We start from the raw sequence: 20,617 nt of genomic DNA on the forward strand, positions 1-20,617 counted from the left end.
ATGAGATAGTTAGATAGCATTTCTGACTCAATGGACATGAACTTGAGCAAACTCTGGAAGACAATGGAGGACAGGGAAGCCTGGTGTGGTGCAGCAATATATTAATTTAATAGATGAAAAATTAAAACTATAAAATTATCTCTATAGACACAGAAAAGGCATTGACAAAATGTTTCATGATAACAACTTTCAAAATTGTATATAGAAGGAATGTACTTCCATATAATAAAGGCCACAAATGACAAATCCACAGCTAATATACTTAAATGTGAAAGGTTGAAACTTTTCCTCTAACATCAGGAAAAAGCAAGAGTGCCCACTCCTATCACTCCTATTCTGCTTAATACTAGAAGTCCTAGCCAAAGCAATTAGAAAAGAAAAAATAAATAAAAGGCATCCAAATCAGAAAAGAAGTAAATTTTTGTTTGCAGATGACATGATTTATATATAGAAAACCCTAAAACTCCACCAAAAAATTGCTAGAAATTATATATAAAATACAGTTATGCTTCAAAATAAAGACAAAAATCAGTTGCATTTCTATGCATTAACTACAAATTATCTGAAAAGAATAGCATTAGAAACAGTGAAATATTTAAGAATAAATTTAATCAAAGGGATGAAAGATCTATATAATTAAAACTGTACGATCTTGATGTAAGGCATAGAAGAAGACAGAAATAAATGTGAATATATCTTTTGTTCATGGATTGAGAGAACTAATATTGCTAACTACCCAAAGCCATCTCTAAATTTAATGTAATCCCTATCAATATCCCAATGACATTCATTTCACAGAAATATAACAAAGAATTCTAAAATTTATATGGTGTTATAAGAGTAATCAAATAACCAAAGCAATATCGAGAAAGAAAAACAAAGCTGAAGACATCACATATCCAGATTTTAAACTATATTGCAAAGCTATTGCAATTAAAACAGTATGGTCTTGACATAAAAACAGACACATAGACAAACGAAACATAATTGAGAGCCCATAAATAAATTCATGCATGTATGGTCAACTAATGGATCACAACAGAATGGAGAATGCTCAGTGAAGAAGGGACAGTTTCTTCGATAAATGATGTTGGGAAAGCTGAATATTCATATTCAAAATAATGTAAGAATCCTACCTTACACTCTTCACAAAACAAGACAAAAACAATCACATAGATACAAAGAACAAATTCAGTTCAGTTCAGTCGCTCAGTCGTGTCCGACTCTCCGCGACCCCATGAATCACAGCACGCCAGGCCTCCCTGTCCATCACCAACTCCAGGAGTTCACTCAAACTCATGTCCATCGAGTCGGTGATGCCATCCAGCCATCTCATTCTCCGTCGTCCCCTTCTCCTCCCGCCCCCAACCTTTCCCAGCATCAGAGTCTTTTCCAGTGAGTCAACTCGTCGCATGAGGTGGCCAAAGAACAAATTAGCAGTTACCAAAGGGGAAGGGGGGTGAGGATAGCGCAGTGGGTAAGGGAACTAATTATATGGTAATGGATTGAAACTAAACTCTTGATGGTCAGCACACTGCAGTGAAAATGGAAGTCAAATTATAAATATACATATAAAATGTATACAATATTATAAACCAATGTTATCTCAATAAAAAAAGAAAAACAGAAGGAACACATATGAGAAAAAGAATAAAGAATTTGACAAGTGGAAAATAAAGAAAAGACTGGTAGCCCAAAAATGATTAAAATGGTAAATTTTATGTTATTTATATTTTATTAAAATAAAAAAGAAAAATATGTTATGATTTATCATATCATAGGATACTACACAGCCTTTTAAAATAGTACAGACTTTAAAATATTTCATGATATTTTATTAAATATATGTACTTCTAAATATATTCACATATATGTGGAAGTGTTTCTACAAAAAAATAGAAAAATATCTGCAAAGTTAAGATTTTAACAATGCTAAACTTTTAACAATGGGTACCACTTGTGGTGTTAACTTATAGGGAAGACTTTAACTTTTACATTATGTATCTTTTAAATGTTTTAGTTTATGTGTTAGCTTATGATTGTTTTAAAATTAAAATATGGACTTCAAACCATATTATCACATTTTCCAAAAAACGTGTGAATTAAGGAAGAAAACATATTCCAAAAACTTCCAGAAGCTGCAACAAGTATAGAACCATGGATGTAGTGAAACTTACAAAGATTATATCTCATTGTAAATATAGTAGCATCTAGATTAGCTTGTGCATACAAAATATGTCATTAAAACTGAATGTAACCATGACAGAATTTTATGTAACTTTGGTTTAATTCTAGTTTGGTAATAGTGACTCCAAAATTCACTGAGTCACATATTTTATGGAGGAACAGGATGATCAATGTAAGAAACATGGCTAGAGCTCTGTACTGTCTGCTCAGATAAAGCACTTGCAAAAAAAATATGGATGCAGCTCCCCATATGGAGCAGTCCCACAGAATCATTAACCTTGCCTTCGTGCACTCTAAGCTTCACTGTTTCACTATCCTCAAGATCTCAAGCTCTTTTATTCCCATCCTGTTTCCACTTTCAGAGAGAATTTAGAGCAGAATTTGACCTGTACCTGAAAGAACTAATAGGAATCAAGTTCTAATAACAAAGTTTTTCCCACTCCTGAGTTCAGGTTGGTTCTTCTAGATGATCTCTTCAAAGCTTGAGCAAACTGCGCTTCACAGTAGATGCAGAAATAGTTTTATGGAGGAAAGCACCTGGATGAGGCATACTGGAATGCTAATTCTCCCAGGATCTCTGAAGGACATAATAGTTCTAAGGTTTGGAGTCATGGATGGTTTTCCAAGAGCAGACTCTTCTGTAACTCTACATAACATCGTCATAGTCCATATCTGTAAAATCTGCCTTCTTCAGCCTGGAATATATGTCTGAGGGGTCCTAGAAGCAAAGGTAGAACTTGAGCAGGATATAACATGGATAGAACTTGAAAAGGAAAACAAGTAGAACATATTTTCCGCGGGTTCTCTTTCTATTCAGCTTGGATGCACCCTCCCATGGTGTACCACTCAAGACAGAACACAGAGCTTTCTGGAAGACTGTGGCCCTAGGCATTTTCAAAGGGCTTGTGTCCCATTGTTGGGCTACAGACATGCTCCCGATGAGCTGTAAACTGAACGATGTATGCAAAACCTTCTTTCATTTTTATAGGCCTTTATTAGGCTATTCGATGGGCTATAATTTTTTAAGGGTATCAGAATTTTGTATTTATAAACTAAATTTAGCCTGTCGCTAGAGTTTATCAAGGACTTGAATTCTGTTCTGAGACATTTGGCTGCCACACCACAGTAGACAAAATTACAAAGCACCTCCTCTATTTGCACACACTCAGAGTTGGAGTTTCTGCAATTTTCTGAAAGCAATTTTGTATTAATGAAGTCTTGAATTGATCAAGGTTTAGAAATTACCAATTTTTCAATGACAAAAATCACTCTTAGTTTCATTTTATTCAATATCAATTTAGTTTTTGACATGTTGTTTGGCTAGCCTTACAGCACAAAGTGATGTACGCATGGTTCAACAGTATTTCGGAATAAAGATTTTCCGACCAATAGAACTTTTAGACTAAGCATGCACTCCAGTTTAGCTACAAACCTTCATACATCCATTGCTAAAAATATGCATATGTGAGCCTCTAAAATTATCTTATATAAAGACATTCTACTGTTATAATTGGATGTTTTTATCCCCATTGTGTGGGGAGATAAAATAGAAGATGGATGATTAGATCTTTTGTTTTTCCTAAGTGGCCATAGTTGTAGAAGTTTGAGACCCAGTCCCCAGAAGAAGGAGTGAAAGAGCAAGGAAGAAAGAACAAAGATTCTAACTCACCTTATCGCCAGGATGTGTCCCTGAGGGTGATTCTGTGAAGACAAATATATGTGAGATTCCCTTTAGAGTCCTTCCTTAAATTGATGTTAATAAATAAAGGCTTCTTCCTCTCCTATTTCCTGTAACTTGTATCCATTGATATTTTCTGTCTTACTTTTCTGCCTATCACAAATATGGCTAGGAAAATTGGCACATGTGGACGTGAGGGCCAGATGGTCCCTCCTAGCATTTGTTGTTGCTGTTTAATTGCTAAGTTGTGTCTGATTCTTTTGCAACCCTATGGACTGTAGCCCACCGGACTCCTCTGTGCATGGGATTTCCCAGGCAAGAACACTGGACTGGATTGCCATTTCCTGATCCAGGGGATCTTCATGACCCAGGGATTGAACCTGCAGCTCCTGCATGGCAGGTGGATTCTTTACCACTGAGCACCAGGGAAACCCCCTGGCATCAATATCTCTCAGTATTTCTGTGTGCATCGAGCACGGGATGGGACTACAGCCACAACTAGGCAGCCTTTTTTGGGTGCTATAGGGAATGCAGAGTTGGTACCATTTCCAAGGCTGCCATCAGACAGGGAGTGAGACACACCAGTTGGCATCATCACTGGGACTACTCAAGGCAGCTTCCAGACCACAGGTCAATCTTCAGATAGGCAGAACAATACTCATATTCAACTCCAAGGGTAGAAGCAGCAGTGCCAGCTGCCATGTTGCTAAACATAGTCACTGATTTTCCTCCTGGCTCCAGAAAAGACAAAATCAGAGACAGATTCACCCTCTCATGTCTCACCTGCTGCTGATGGCCGTTCCTGTTGCACACAGTACACCAAAGAATAAACCTCATCCCCACTTACAATATTCACTGCAAGAGAAAGAAGGAAGCATCATTATATGACACAGTCCCTTCTTCTTGACATTTAATTCACTCTGTATCTACCACCTATCCCAGCCATGAGGACAGAGGTGTCACTGATTTGTAGAGGTGGCAGGGACACAGCAGAGTCAGGTTTGGTTCACAGACATCACCAGCCCCCTCTGCCTACTTTGGCCCAGGTCATTGGGAAGTCTCACCATTTTCATAGTCAGGGTGTAGTTGCTCTGGGGCTTGTGAGTTGAAGTAGGTGGATTCTTGGGGTACAGGGCTGGGAACGTTCCTGCAAACACAGAAACACATGCTATCTATCTGGGATAGAATCCCAGATGTTCCAAACATAACCATCTGAGACAACAGTGTAACCATCTGAGTAAAACAGTGAAGGAGAGAAGCCTGAAGGAGGAAATGTCCTGAGAGAACGCTAATTTATGTGGAAATCAGCAGTCAGCACAGCTGTCTGGTACAAGCCACAGCTTTACGCTTGCAGTGAGCAGGGCATTGCAGAGCATCCCTAGAGTACATATTCCAGGAGGGTACGGTCCTTATCTGACAGTTTTCCGTGGTATCGCCCACACCCAGGCCAGTGCTATTTGCATCATAGGTTCTCAGTAAATACTGAATCAAAGAATATTTATTTACTCCAGATGGAAACCACTTGCTACATAGAACAAGCAGCTTGAGGAAGGAAAAGATAACGGTCTTGCATATGCATGTATTACTGAAAATTTTCAGTAAATCTGATTTGTAATTAGAATTACAAATAGATGAAATTAGTGATTTCAACTCTTTTGATTTGGAAAAAAAAAATCTGGTTTTTACCGGCAAAAATAATAACATGCTATAAAAATGTATCAACTAAATACTGATATTTCCCAATGAAAGTATTTTTAAAATCTTTTCCTCCTCTAAATCAACAAGGGCCTACTGTATAGCACAGGGAAATATACTCAGTGTTTTGTAATAGAGTATAAGGGGAAAGAATCTGAAAAAGAATATATTAAGATAGCTGAATAATTGTGCTATACACCTGAAAGTAACACAAGGCAATGGCACCCCACTCCAGTACTCTCGCCTGGAAAATCCCACGGACGGAGGAGCCTGGTAGGCTGCAGTCCATGGGGTCACGAAGAGTCGGACACGACTTAGCGACTTCACTTTCACTTTTCCTTTCATGCATTGGAGAAGGAAATGGCAACCCACTCCAGTGTTATTGCCTGGAGAATCCCAGGGACGGGGGAGCCTGGTGGGCTGCTGTCTATGGAGTCTCACAGAGTTGGACACGACAGAAGCAACTTAGCAGCAGCAGCAGCATACTTCAATAAAATAAAATAAAAAATAAATTTAAAAAAATATCTTCCTCCTTTAATTTTCTAAGAAACGTCATCAACAATTTTTCAGTATGCTGATTATTCTCTGGCCTGTATTCTAGAAATGTGTGCGTATCTTAACTACTCTAAAATACTTCAAAGCTCTCAAAATCTTTCCATGTGTTCGTGATTTCTAGAACTCAACACAATGATTTACATACTCTCAGATATTGGTTAACTGATCGAATAAATGTATGAAACTGGTCAATATAGTAGAGCTTTCTATTCTGCAGATTAAGTGAAAGAGATGTTAGGACAAATGATGAAAGGATTTAAATTAATTATTTAATATATAAAAGAAGAGGAATAGCAGATGAAGCGACCAGTGGAAGAACTCAGGAGTGGCAGTTTTAGGTATGATAAAACATGGAGAAAAGCTCATGAGAGAGAACAATTCAAAAAAATTTTAACAGATTTATCTATATTATCAGTGCACACAGAGCAAACAGAGGTATCACCTGACTGCATCCTTGGCTGTGCGTCTTCCTGCAAGTCAAACAAATGAACATCCATGTCAGTGGAGGAGCTCTCTCAGTGTTCTCATACAGTCCTTGTGCAGGGAATGGGTCTTATTCTGGCATGCCCATTGCAAGGTGCTCGTTTGTGCCCAGAGTACATCCTGGCAATTATTTGGGCAGATCCTTCACACTGCGGTTGAAGAGCTTTAGTCCAGAATAGTCAAGCGAGTTGCCCAAAAGCAGTTAATATCGACACTGGACTTGAGCCCAAGCCTCTGTAACCACACCTGTAACATTTTTTGGTTTTGGCTTTACAACCATACAATCTAACCCTGAAAGTGCTCCCCTGGTGGCTCAGACAGTAAAGAATCTGCCTGCGATGCAAGAGACCCTAAGTTCAATCCTTGGGTTGGGAAGATCTCCTGAAGAAGGGAATGACTACCCACTCCAGTATTCTTGCCTGGGGAATTCCATGGACAGAGGAGTCTGGTGGGCTACAGTCCATGAGGTTGCAGAGTTGGACACAACTGAGGAACTAACACTCACTTTTCAACCTAATCCTATCATGACAAAATGGACTGCCATAGACACATTACAGTTGTGGTGAGGTCTCCAAATATGCCTGAAGATCTTGGAATTTAAGTGAGAATCTCACATCCTCTCTTGCCCCATCTCCAACTTGCTCTATGGAGAACAGGAAACCTGAGATTAAATGCAAATAAATATGTAATTATCAGTTGAAATGCGGTGAGAAGCTATTGGTATTCTGATTAAGAACATGTGCTATGATTTGCTTAGTCACTCAGTCATGTACGACTCTTTGTGACATCATGGACTGTGGCCCGTCAGGGTCCTCTGTCCATGGAGGTTCTCCAGGCAAGAATACCAGAGTGGATTGCCTTGCCCTCCTCCAGAGGAACTTCCCAACCCAGGAATTGAATCCAGGTCTCCTGCATTGCGGGCAGATTCTTTACCAGCTAAGCCACCTAGAAAAGAATTGTAGGCTGTGTGGCCAGGTGAAGCCTCTTGGAGAAAATGACATTTAAACTGAAAAGTGACAAAGACAGCAATGAACAGACTGTGTGAATGTGTGGTTGAGCATTTCAGGGAGAAAAAAACATGTGACAGTATTCTAAGGCAAATAAGAATTAGTGCATTGACTTTAACTGGGAGATAGTATGACTGGAACTGTTCATTGTATTTTTCTTCCAGTGGCTGATTAGTTATTTTAAATAGTTACATTTTTGTATAAACATTAAACCACTGAAGTTCAAGGTATCAGCTTAACCTCAACAGATAACATGTGGGGATGAAGGGTTTTACTAAAAATTTTCACTACTTTAATAGACACTGACCTGTGTGCTGGAAAGTTGGTTCCTGTGAGCAGATCTGTAGGCAAGGTAGCTGATGGAATATATCCATCCCTAATAGTATGGATGTCACAAATCTAGCCTTATTTCAGTGAAAACAAAGGTCACATTAACAAAATACCAATTTCTATAAATACTAACCTATTTTTCTCTTGAGCCAGCAGCAAAATAATAGGGCCAAAGTGGTGGGAGCAAGGATGCCAAGCAGCAACTCAATGACTGCTGAAGTAAGAACTTCATTTCTGTCTTCCATAGGCACTGAAGGAAGAGACCTGTACATGAGCTGCCAAGGAGAAGGGCTTGGGTTTGGGGAGCAGATATTTTGAGCATATATTGAGGCCATTTCTGCTCTTCCTGGGGCAGGTGGGACTTATTTATACACCTAGGGACTTGCAGCTTATCACATTGATGAGAGGAGAAGAGAGGAACCAGCCTTGATGTCTTCATGGCCCCTTGGATACATCTCCCAGGACAGGACTACCTGCAAAGCTTCATCTTTGGTAGCACACCCACCAGAGACATTGTGGGGCCACCAAACTCCTCCAGGATGCTGAAAAGAGACATTGACCAAGACGGCTCCACAACTCAAGCTCTACCTGTGATGTTGAGTGGTACCGCCTCACTGCGCTGGGCCACCTGGCCATTGTTGGCCTCACAATAGTAGTTTCCAGAATCTTCTGCAGTCAGAGAGAGGTTGAAGGACACTCCTCCTCCAAAGGGAGCCGAGCTGTTCCCCAGGGGGACGTCTTCATGGTAAAACTGGTACAGGATCGGGGGAGAGCCGCTCCGGGCTTCACAGTGAAACTCCACAGTGTGCCCCACCAGCAGCCGGGCCCCGGGAGCCCCGAGGCTGAGGGTAGGGCGAGACACTGGAACTGAGAGAGATGGCAGACTGCCACAGGGGGCCTCTGGCGACGACACACGCCCCGTCCCTGCCCACAGAGGCTCAGCCCCAGTGACCCTTCTCAGCATGCCCCAGGGGAACGCGCTGGCTGAGCTGAAGGGCAGGGGAACTCACTTTTGACAGTGACGCTCACCAGCTCACTGAGGCTGGGGCCATAGCCATTGTCAGCTGCACAGTAATACCGGTCAGAGTCGCTCTCTCTCACTGCAGGAATCTCAAACGTGGCCACCGGTGAATGCTGGGTCTTCGTTTTCAGACTTACACCCCGGGCTCCTCTGAACCAGAAGAAGACGATATCTCCTGTGCCCCCAGTGACCAAACACACAAGAACCAGCTTCTCTCCCTCCATCAGGTGTCCACCTGGAGGTTGTATCTCCAAGCTCACGTTACCGATGGGGACTCCTACATGAACACAAGATGACACAGGAAGGCCCTGAGTAGGGAGGGTTTCAGGGACAGGGTACTTGTGACAGTCCTGAAAGCAAAGGCCTCTGGTCAAGTCAAAAGTTTATGTAAAGGTGGGGACAGGTGAGGAGTCCTGCTGATTTGGAATTGGCACTGGTTGGGTTGATGATGGCAGTGTAAGAAATACACCATAATATTCCTACAGAGGATGCAGTGTCTTCTCCCTGCCTAGAACGGTCTGATTACCAGAACCCTGATCTCTCAAATTCCCATTTTTCAAGGCCCAGTAGTACAGTGGTTAAAAGTCTAAGTTACAAAGCAAACTGCCTGGGTTGGAATGTTGGTTCCAACTCTTCTTGTGTGTGTTTGCTTCTTTGAATTACTTAAGTTCTCTGAGACTCAATTTTCCACCTGTAAAATGGAGAAGATAATGGGAGCTACCTCCTACAGTTGCAGGGGTTTAATTAAACAACATGTGGAAAGCACTAGAACAGGGCCTGTGGCACATGAACTATCCAGAGGCTTTTGTAGAGATCCAGGTCCACAGTGTTGAGTTTTGAGCAAGTTTGGGAAAGCTCAGCTTTCGGGAGGTATTAACATTTGTTTATTGTATTATGGATACCTCTTTGTTTGGGAGTGGGAGAGGATGTCAGAAATGTCAACCCTGATATGGGAAAACATGGCTCAGAATCACAAAACACCTTCAATTCCCTTTTATCTTTCAAATCAGACCTCAGCTTCTCTTCCATAAGCCCTTCCCCCTTAGCCTTTTCCTCAAAGCCTCCTCTCACCACTTCAGTCAGATTTATCCTTTCTCTACAGTTTCTATTAATAGTCAACCTGTACAGCATGACCACCCTAGTTGTTTTGGATGCCAGCCGAGGGTCAGCTTCTCACAGTCAGGAACCATGTATTTTGCAGCTTTCTCCTCCACACCCTCCAGCGCAATGATGAAATACAGTAAGGTCTTTCCAAACATTCTTTTGTTTGCTTAAACAGGAATAGCAGGAATAAGGTAAGATTGCTTAAGAACTTTGATAAAATAAATATTAAGATGTTTTCTAAACATCTATTTTAAATACTATTTTTTTAGGTTGAATCAATCAAGTCTTAAAAGTTGAAAGTTATTTGCGTTTATTGCCAGTAAATTAAGAGACACCGTAACTTCACATACCTCACTTTGACATTTAGGTGTCATCTATTAAAATATCCCTTATGATGTGGAAAAATTAAGATTTTCATATAGTTCTGGTGGAGTGAATGATTCAGCCCTTTGGAAGTCAGTTTGGCAGTTTGGTTACCATATAACCCAGCACTTCAACTCCTAGTTCTACACCTAAGAGAACTGAAACATATCCCTATACAAAAATTTGTGCATGAGTGTTCACAGCAGATTATCCATAACAGTCAAAAGAGGAAATAGCCCAAATGTCCATCAACTGATAAACTGATAAATAAAATGCAGTATATTCATATGATGAAATGTTATTCAGCTATAAAAGGGAATGAAATATTGATACATCTAAACATCAAGGAATCTTGAAAATATTGCCTAAGTGAAAGTAACCAGTGACAAAGGACAACATATGATTCCATTTATATGACATGTTCAGAATAGGCAAATCCATGGAGATATAAAGTACATGGGTGGCTGCTTAGAGCTAGGGAGAGAGGAGGAGGAAATGGGGACTGACTGATAATGAATAAGGGATTTGTTTTGGGAATGATGGAAATGGTCTAAAGTTGATCGTGGTGAAGGCTGCCTAACTGTGAATGTCCTAAAAACTAATTGTGCACTTCAAATGGGTGGATTTTGCACTATGTGAATTGTATCTCAATAAAACTGTTATTTAAAAAAGTTAAAGAGATGTCCCTGGGGGTCCAGTGGTTAAGACTCTGCCTTTCAGTGCAGAGGGCATGAGTTCAATCCTTTGTTGGGTAGCTAAGGTACCACATGCTATGGGATGTAGCCAAAAGTTTAAAAAATTATCAACTAAAAAATGTTTAAAAAATGATTCTGATAAAGAGAAGTTTAGGTACATGCCTCAAACAGCACCCGTGCATGCAGGAGCAGAACACAATAGTCAGGGAAGACCAGACTCATGTCTCTGCCCGTCTCGGCCCACCCCAGCAGAGGTCCCCACTGGCACTCACTGTGAACTTCTATCTGGACTCTTCGGCTCAATTTGGCTTTGATAGATGTTATCTTTGCTTGACACCAGTAGGATCCTGAGTCTTCCTTCCGCACGGCAGGAATCTGGAAATCTGGGAGGCTATCCCAGTCCAGACCTAAGGCCCGACCATCTCTGTAGAAGCGGAACTGGAGCTTGGTATCCAACTTCTGTGGAGGGGGTTGGGTCTTGCAAGTCAGGGTCATTGTGTTCCCCTCTATGGGCCGAGAGGGGCTAACTATCAGAAACAGTTCTAGAGGGAAGAAATAAACACATATTCTAGGGCAATGGAGCTCAGAAATCCTGATCAGAGGCATTTTGTGTTCTCAGCAAGACTCAAAGAACCAGCTTATTGGACACACAGATCACTTCTCATATTACCACCCCGCCTGGACATGGCCCACGGGCTTTCAACTGCTCACACACAACTGTTTACATCCTGCCCCTACACAGTGTCACTTCCTTCCGCAAGGCAAACCCTTCCCTTTGACCTGGCTCTTACTCTTTGAAGTTTCTATCCATGAGCTGAAAATATTCTTGGAGACAATGCAGGGATGATGACTGATGACTGTCACTAGAGTTGGCATTGCAGAAGGCAAAGCTCAAAGTTTTAGGAAAATATATTTCATTTGTCCTTGTGATAAGCCGTACTTGTCATTTTCTTCTGTTCCCCTTTCCCTGATGTCTCAGACCCACATTATCTCTTTCAGAGGTAGAATATGACACATGGAAGATCAGTCAGTTTGGGAAATACTCAGATGAACTTGATTTCTTTGCTATTCTTTTCTGCCCCTTTTATTGCTACTCCTAATAGAAGGAACAAGCACACACTTGCCAAGAAATAGTCTGCACCCACACATCCATGTGGCCCAGATCCCTTGCTCTGGGACCTCTACGCAAACCACTACAGAAGCCATGTATCCTTTTTTGGCCATAGGGGCTCTTTTCTGGATGAATTAAAGATGAGTAATGTTGTATTCTGCTTTCATCTTACGTCCTTATCTATCCCAGTTGCAGCAGTTCATGAAATATCAAAAGCCCTGATAGCATTTGCTCATAGGCATTTGTTTATCCAACCTTCAGAGATTCTGTTCTTTGAGAAGTTTTAAGAATACTCCTAAGAAAAGTCTCTTTGTCTCTTTATCAGGTAAAAATGCTAAGTGTTCTAGATCACTGAGGGGTGATTCCTGGTCCAGTATCTATAATCTCCAAACCGTCCTATCGGAATGCTTTACCCCTGGATTTTTAACAATTCAATTCAACCATGTTACCATGATAGCTCAGTTGGTAAAGAATTTGCCAGCAATGCAGGAGACCCCCGTTCAATTCCTGGGTCGGGAAGATCCGCTGGAGAAGGGATAGGCTACCCTCTCCAGTATTCTGGCCTGGAGAATTCCATGGACTATCTAGTCCATGGGGTCACAAAGAGTCAGTCACGACTGAGCAACTTTCACTTTCATGGTACCAAAATATTTGCCTGTGCTGAGGCATGGAATACCCTGTGCATTTAGTCATTTCTCTCCTTGGAAAATTGTAGTCCCCAGAGGACTGAGGAGCAACACAGCTGTGGGAGCAGGGCAGGAAAGGGAATTTTAAAAAGGCAACTGTAACCCACTCTTTTGAATGGGTCTGAGGTGAAGATGGACTAGGACACTGGACAGGGCAGTTTGCACAAGTCCAAAAGTCAGTCTTGCAGTTCAGAGTTTGTTTCAGAAAATTCTCCATCACAGAGACTTACTGAGGCTACAATGAGTCACACACACTTGTGGAGTAAAAGTAGAGCCGGGCACAAAGCATCATGGCATCAACACAAGGTGTGAGTTAGGCTTGGACAAACATCAGGTGAGTAACTGTGTATTTCTGGTCATAGGAATTCCTGTGTTTCCTAGTCGCACATGAAACCTGTGTTGGGGTAGCAGGATAACCTCTTTTAAACCTGCACAAGAGAACAGCCTTCAATATATTGTTGTTGCTATTGTTCAGTCACCAACTCAAGTCCAACTCTTTGTATCCCATGGACTGCAGCATGCCAGGCTTCCCTGTCCCTCACCATCTCCTGGAGTTTGCCCAAGTTCACGTCCATTGAATCAGTGATGCCATCCAACCGTCTCATCCTCTATCACCCTCTTCTCCTTCTGCCTTCAATCTTTCCCAGCTTCAGGGTCTTTTCCAAAGAGCCAGCTGTTCACATCAGGTGGTCAAAGTATTGGAACTTCAGCTTCATACTTTAGTGGAAGATTTCTTCTGGGGGAAAATTTCCTTCCCTCCTTGCCTGCTAAAAGTAAGACTGAATTGGGAGCAAAGTAACGAAGTAAGCTTGCATAAGCCAGAGTCCGAGAGAGAAATCACACTGAGATAACAGTTGTGGCTGCAGAGGAGGGCTGGAAATAGGAAGAAGGCAGTAGTATACAATTTGTGTGGGCCTCGAGCATTGGCTATAATGTTGTTCTCTGTGGAGGTATGACTTTGGCATTTTCTTCAGTCCTCTAGTGGTGCACCCAACTGGGGAATACACAGGGGCTTTGGAGCTCTTTCAGCAGAGCACAGAGATTCTTGCAATATCAGTCTTCAGCACTCCCTGACTTCCTTGTGCAAACAGCATCACCCTCCCTAAACTGAGATGTCCCAGTAAAAAAAACTGTCTAAAGAAGATCAGAGCAAGACCTACTCTGTCAGCTGAGTATGTACATGTCACGTGCAGAGACTGGTCTGAACACAAGCAATCTGGGCCCAAGGGAGCTGCTGTCGTCTGTATACCGGATACCAGACAACCATCCACAGACCTCTTGCACTAGCTCAAGTAACAAGATACCCACAGGTCATGAAGAAGAAAAGGAAGTGAGACTCACCAGTTGATTCGCAGAGTGGAGCTGGGAGAGAATTCAGCAGAGATCCGTCAGTACAGGGTGGCAAATCCCAAACATACCTAAAGTTTAACTCCCCGGAGGATTTGCCCAACAGGTCACCTTCCTTTCCCTGTGCCCTTCCTCTCTCTTTTTTCTCTCTGTCCTTCTCTTTTTCCCTCCCTATCACTTTATTTTTCTACCCCTTCCCTGCCCTGCTTCCTTCCTCCTTTCTCTCTGTTCCTTTTCCCATATTCCACTTCAATAACCTGCCTACAAAATGACACACAGTTCCATTTTGTGATCAAAATTTCCAATAGTTTCTCTCACCTGTGATTATGAGATGGTGTCTTTGTTCTGTAACTACTTAGTGAATTCCTTCCTCAAGTGCATCGTCCTCATCTCATCTCTCAAAAGTCTAATGACCCAGCTCTGAAGACTTGCTGACTCATCAGCAAGGAGAGTGGACAGGGTCATACGCAAGACATGATGCCCCTTTATTTGACAACTTCAGAGCAGAGGAGGCTTACATCCAGAGAAAGAATTCAGATTTCTCCAAAGATTCTCTTATCTATCAAGAATTTACCATAATATTATAGCATATGGTTAAAAATGGAAAATTCTGGGGGAAATGTAGGCTTTGTAGCTAGATGATGTTGATTTGAATCCTGACTTTTCCTCTTATGAGCTGTGTGACTCTGGGAAAAAACACTTTAACTCTCTGTGCTATAGTTTCCTGAAAAATGGAGATAATAATACCTACCTCACAGAGTTTTGTGAAGATTAAATGAGTTGATATCCACAAAATGCTTAAAAGAATGTCTGGAATTCATCTAGTATTCAGTAAATTTTATTTCACTATTATAATTTATTTTAGCCCAGTTTAGTCTGAGATGCCTACAGTTTTAGATTAAATGTTTATTTGAATAATTATCTCCTCAGGTACAAGAAGGGAATCAATGAGGGCTAACATAAAAATTACATTTTATTTACTCATCCATACAACAAATAATTTTGAGTGCTTACTGTAGTCAGGCCTTGTATATTGCACTTAGGTTGCAGAAGTGACCTTGAATGACAATCTTTTCCATTAAGGAATTTATATTATAGTGGAAGAGATTCAATTAAAAAATAAATATGGGCTGATTAATATTGAAGTTTGACAGAAAACAACAAAATTCTATAAAGCAATTATCCTTCAATAAAAAAGGATAAATATGCAACATGATCTCAGAGAATGGTCAGTGCTATATGAAAAATAAAACAAAAAAATAAGTTTCAGAGTATCTAGGGATGGTCTTGACTATTTAGATAGATGTCAATTGAGTAGAAACATGAATGAAATTAGAGAGCAGGCCTTCTGAAAATTTGGGGAAAAAACATTCCTGGCAAAGAAACAGTAAACACAAAGACCTCAAGAGGAAATGAGCTTGTCCAAAGCAGAATGAGAAGGCAGGTGTACCTGGAACTGTCTAGTTGAGGGGAAGAGTGGTTGATATTTTTGTGTGAGAAGTAAGCAGGGGCCAGTCACAGAAGGCTTGGTGGACTTGGTCATAGCTTTGTATTTCGTTCATGATGTAATTGGGGACCATGGACAGTTCTGACTTGATATCCATTTGTAAAATCACTCTTCCACTTTGGAAAGAACTATAGACTTGCAAGAAAAGCAGGGAGAAAATCAGTGGGAGTTTAGTCTGGAAGAGTGAGGATGATGGCTCAGGTTAAGCAGTACCGATTAGGCTGTGATGGGGACAAATTTCAGGATAAGTTTGGAGGTAGAATCAATAGGAATTACTTGTGGATTGAATATAAAGTATGGAGGAAAGAGAGGAATTAAGTGTATCCTGAAGGAGCCTGGTAGGCTGCAGTCCATGGGGTGACAGAGAGACTTCACTTTCACTTTTTACTTTCATGCATTGGAGAAGGAAATGGCAACCCACTCCAATGTTCTTGCCTGGAGAATCCCAGGGACGGGGGAGCTTGGAGGGCTGCCATCATGGGGTCGCACAGAGTTGGACAGGACTGAAGTGACTTAGCAGCAGCAACAGGAGTATACTAGGAAGAATGGTGGTGATGTTTACAAAAATGGAGGAATGGTGGGGAGAAATAGGTTAAGTTCCATGGTGGTGGTGGTGGTTCGTGAAAGTCAAAGGATCAATTTGGACATGTTGAGATTAAAATACATATTAGACAGTTTTATAGCAGTTGAATGTATGCAAGGTGTTCAAAAATGAAATCAAAGTTGGATAAGTAACTTGATTTAAAGGTGTTTAAAATGGCACATAAAATGACTAAAGTATATAACTTGGGGAAATGAGTATGGATAGAGAAAAGTCTATATGCCAATCTTGGGAAAGTCAAATATTTTGAGATCAGTAAAGCATCTGATGTTAAGTTAGAAAGAAAACCAGCAGAATATAATATTAAGAAGCCAAGTGGGAAAATATTTCCAGAACTTAGAATGAATGGTCAACTGTGGTCTGAGATGTTGAATAAAAGGAGAAATAAAAATTGAATCCTGGGTGAAGCAACAAAGAGGTGGTTGATGATATTAATCAGAGCAGTTTTAGTGGAGTGGTAGAGGCAAAGATTGATTGAAGGGGAATCAAGAAAGGATAAGGAAGAACTGTAAGGACCTAAAACTGTTTAACAATATCCAAGGATTAGGAAGAGTTGACTCTAAAGGGATTGAGGACTTGAGGGAATTTTTTACGTGATAGAAATATTCTGTATTTTGGTTGTGGTGGTAGTCACATGACTCCAAACCTTTGTCAAAAATCAAAGTGCATCAAAAAGTGAATCTTACTACAAAGAAAATTAACAATGAATTTTAAAAAGAAAGGATGGGAGGATGCCAGGTAAAGATAGCAACTCACTGAAAACTATAAAGGGATACATTGAATGGTGAAGCAAATGGAGGTCACATTTCTATGATTTTAAAATAGAAAGTATTATAGCATATTTATATATTTATAGGAAGAGCCCAGGATGGAGATAATATTTTGATGATGGAGCCAGGGAGTCTGGGCCCAATGCATAAGTGGAGAGCCCTACCTTCAATAGGATGAGGGAAAGTATATCCATAACAGCGGGAGAAAAGGCACAGTATGTCAACACAGACGTGGGCAGGCTGATAGATACAGCAGTGGAAAGATGAGAAATTTTCTCTTGATTGCCTTTCTTTTCCTCAGTGTTCTAAATTAAGAGCAACAAGAGAAATGTTTGAGGAGAAAGGAGGGAGTATGAGGAAGTGGTCATCAGGAATGGCAGAGCATTGACTCCAAAAGAATAGGAGGATTGTGTGGCACCTCTGATAGCCACCTGAGATTGGTGTACTGTGTTTAGAAAGAAAGAAAGAAAGGCAGCAGGGTTGTGCTTTTTTTTAGGGTCACATCCAGTTGCTCAGGCAAGGGTGTAAAGCATGCAGAAAAGAATGTCAGCCAGAAGAGCACTGTGGGAGGGAGGTGATGGTGTATCCGAGAGTATCGTGATGAACTCTGAGAAGTGAGGACACAAAGTGTAGTAATTGGCAATGGAAAAGTAAGACTGGGGGTGGAAGGCATGTTGAGTATGGAGCACTAGACAAAGTGAGCTGGAAATACTGTAATTGGATGGGAATATGAATGCTGAAATCAAAGACTTTGGAAGTGGGACAGTTGTTGATAATCACAAGTTCTGGGGTTTGATGGTAGAAATAGGGGAAGCCAAGGAAGGATGGGGGCTTCCCTGGTGGCTCAGATAGTAAAGAATCTCCCTGCAATGTGGGAGACCCAGGTGATCCCTGGATCAGGAAGATCCCCTGGAGAAGGGAATAATTACCCACTCCAGTATTCTTGTCCAGAGAAAGAAATCCATGGACAGAGGAACCTAGCAGGCTACAGTCCATGGGATTGCAGAGTCAGAGACAACTGAGTGACTAACACACAACACAAGGAAGAGAGTAGGGAAATCATTTTGATGATAAGAAGGGAAAGGGACTAAGAGGCCAGTTTGTTGTATGAATTATCTTTGTGGCTATCATAACCACCAAGAACAAAGTCAGAATCAATAGAGGAAAGAAAGACAGAAAGTGAACACTTGCTATGAGATAAAAAATAGAATGGCAGTTTTCTTCCAAAATCTGGCTCTCCAGTATCTATGATTTTCTGCCCAGCTCTGAGCCGGCTGCTGCTGCTGCTAAGTCACTAAAGTCGTGTCCGACTCTGTGTGACCCCATAGACAGAAGCCCACCAGGGTCCCCCGTCCCTGGGATTCTCCAGGCAAGAACACTGAAATGGGTTGCCATTTCCTTCTCCAATGTGTGAAAGTGAAAGTGAAGTAGCTCAGTCGTGTCCGACCCTTAGCGACCCCACGGACTGCAGCTACCAGGCTCCTCCATCCATGGGATTTCCTAGGCAAGAGTACTGGAGTGGCTTGCCATTGCCTTCTCCGTCTGAGCCGGCAGTGGGGAGTAAAGATCTGAGCAAGCCTGACCATCACTGGGCAGAAACTCAGTCCTGAGAAACCCCGAAGCTTCAGAAGGCAGGGTGCTAGGAGATAGAATCCCACAGCCTTCTCTGAGTTGTCCTACTCACCACAGATCAACAGCAGGAGCCTCAGCAGCATGAGGACCAGGTTGGGGAGTGGACATGGAACTGAAGGTGCTCTCTCATCAAAAAAAGAATCCACCTTAGAGTCAAGAGGCTGTGGCTTGTCAGAAGTTTGAGGAAGTCAGGATCAGAAATCACATGATCGGAAGCAAATGTGTACAGAAATAGAAGGAACAAGAGTCTCCTGAGAGCCACTCTATTTCCTCTGCTCTGGAGGTCAAGAAGATTAAATACACTCCTGTTTATAGTTTGGTTCTATTTCTAAATTTTGAAGACAGTGCATGTTAATACACAGGCACCTTCTTTTAGAACTCAGGTAGCTCAAAGTAAATTTCCCAGAGGCAGATTCTGACCTGGATGGGCATCTCATCAGGCAGTGGTCCTGCTGAAATTCAAATGGCATGTTTGTCATCTTTGGTAAGCGTGTCTTCTCAACCATATCTAATCAGCACATCCTTTTGCCTTGCAGCAGCCTCAACTGTAGTCACCCTACACACACAAGTGTCAGTAAGGCAGGGACGAATGGGCTGCCACCCAGGTTGTGGGTAATGTGTGACAGTCGTTGCACATGATGATTTGTGCATGCATGCTCAGTCTCTTCAGCTGTATCCAACTCTTTGTGATTCTGTGGACTGTAGCTTGCCAGGCTCCTCTGTCCACGGAATTTTTCAGGCAAGAATACTGAAGTGGGTTGCCATGCCCTCCTCCAGGGGGATCTTCCTGACCCAGGGATCGAACCAGCATCTCCTACATTACAGGTTAACTGTTTACCACGGAGCCACCTGGGAAGACCAGTGGTTTGTAGGGTCAACCTATGTATAAGATAGCTTATAAATCACTTTGCCTACAAAAGTCCATATAGTCAAAGTTCTGGTTTCCCTGGTGGTGCTAGTGGTAAAGAACCTGCCTGCCAATTCAGGAGATGTAAGAAACATGGGTTCAATCCCTGGGTCAGGAAAAGGGTATGGCAACCCACTCCAGTATTCTTGCCTGGAGAATCCCGTGGAGATAGGAGCCTGATGGGCTATAGTCCATGGGGTTGCACAGAGTTGGACATGACTGAAGCAACTTAGCATGCATGGTTGTCAAGTGTCCAGTAGTAACATATGGATGTAAGAGCTGGACAATAGAAAGACTGGGCCCTGAAGAATTGATGCCTTCAAACTATGGTGCTGGAAAAGATTCTTGAGAGTCCCTTGGAGGGCAAGGAGATCAAAGCAGTCAACCCTAAAGGGAATCAACCCTGAGTATTCACTGCAAGGACTGATGCTGAAGCTGAAGATCCAACACTTTGACCACCTGATGTGAAGATCTAACTCATTGGAAAGACCCTGATGCTGGGAAAGATTGAAGGCAAGAAGAGAAGGGGACGACAGAGGATGAGATGGTTGGATGGCATCACTGACACAATGGACATGAGTTTGAACAGACTCTGGGAGATAGTGAAGATCAGGGAAGCCTTGCGTGCTGCAGTCCACAGAGTCGTAAAGAGTCAGACGTGACTGAGCAACTGAACAGCAACAATTTATAAGATATAGGCTTCCGTATTTAAACTTTTACAGTGTACCAATAAGTGGGCAAGAAACAACTGAAAAATAAAGTCAAGGAAAATTACAAACTAGGAAACATTTAAAAGTGAAATACTGGAACTGTGATATGCAAGTTATCTTCTGGGCATTTGAGGTAAGTTCACCATTATCACTAACCCTGCATTTGTAATACTGTTCCTCCCCTCACCCAAAATTAGGATATTTGTAATCTCTCCCATTTCTTCCTTT

General features: G+C 41.6%; 1 protein-coding gene across 4 annotated transcripts; it reads right to left on the reverse strand.

Moving 5' to 3' along the window:
- Positions 1-1,813: 1,813 nt before the first annotated feature.
- On the reverse strand, positions 1,814-18,957 carry FCRL1 (Fc receptor like 1). Of its 4 annotated transcripts, XM_055403361.2 has the most exons (11): positions 18,825-18,957; positions 14,257-14,277; positions 11,391-11,660; positions 8,946-9,233; positions 8,524-8,802; positions 8,069-8,185; positions 6,558-6,585; positions 4,930-5,012; positions 4,649-4,720; positions 3,857-3,888; positions 1,814-2,905 (listed from the first exon to the last, which is right to left on the reverse strand). In XM_055403361.2, the coding sequence occupies exons 1-11, from the start codon at positions 18,853-18,855 to the stop codon at positions 2,834-2,836; spliced, it is 1,293 nt and encodes a 430-aa protein (XP_055259336.2). In that variant the 5' UTR covers positions 18,856-18,957; the 3' UTR covers positions 1,814-2,833. The 4 variants fall into 4 exon arrangements, with proteins under 4 accessions (XP_055259336.2, XP_055259332.2, XP_055259333.2 ...); XM_055403357.2 differs by lacking the exon at positions 14,257-14,277 and having other exon boundaries at positions 18,825-18,956; XM_055403358.2 differs by lacking the exon at positions 18,825-18,957 and having other exon boundaries at positions 13,458-18,491.
- Positions 18,958-20,617: the final 1,660 nt, after the last annotated feature.

This window comes from Moschus berezovskii, chromosome 4 (genome assembly GCF_049115385.1).
Source record: "Moschus berezovskii isolate FMDL1 chromosome 4, NW_MosBer_1.0, whole genome shotgun sequence".
Taxonomy (NCBI): Eukaryota; Metazoa; Chordata; class Mammalia; order Artiodactyla; family Moschidae; genus Moschus; species Moschus berezovskii.

Bases quoted from the DNA above. Each gene is read 5' to 3' on its own strand.
- FCRL1 (XM_055403355.2), bottom strand. From the start codon at position 11,724: ATGCCTCTGATCAGGATTTCTGAGCTCCATTGCCCTAGAATATGTGTT. The intron at 9,234-11,390 runs GTGAGTGCCAGT...GTGTTCATGTAG, and splicing joins AGTCCAGATAGAAGTTCACA to GAGTCCCCATCGGTAACGTG. The intron at 6,586-8,068 runs GTTAGTATTTAT...TTTGACTTGCAG, and splicing joins CTGGCTCAAGAGAAAAATAG to GAAGACGCACAGCCAAGGAT.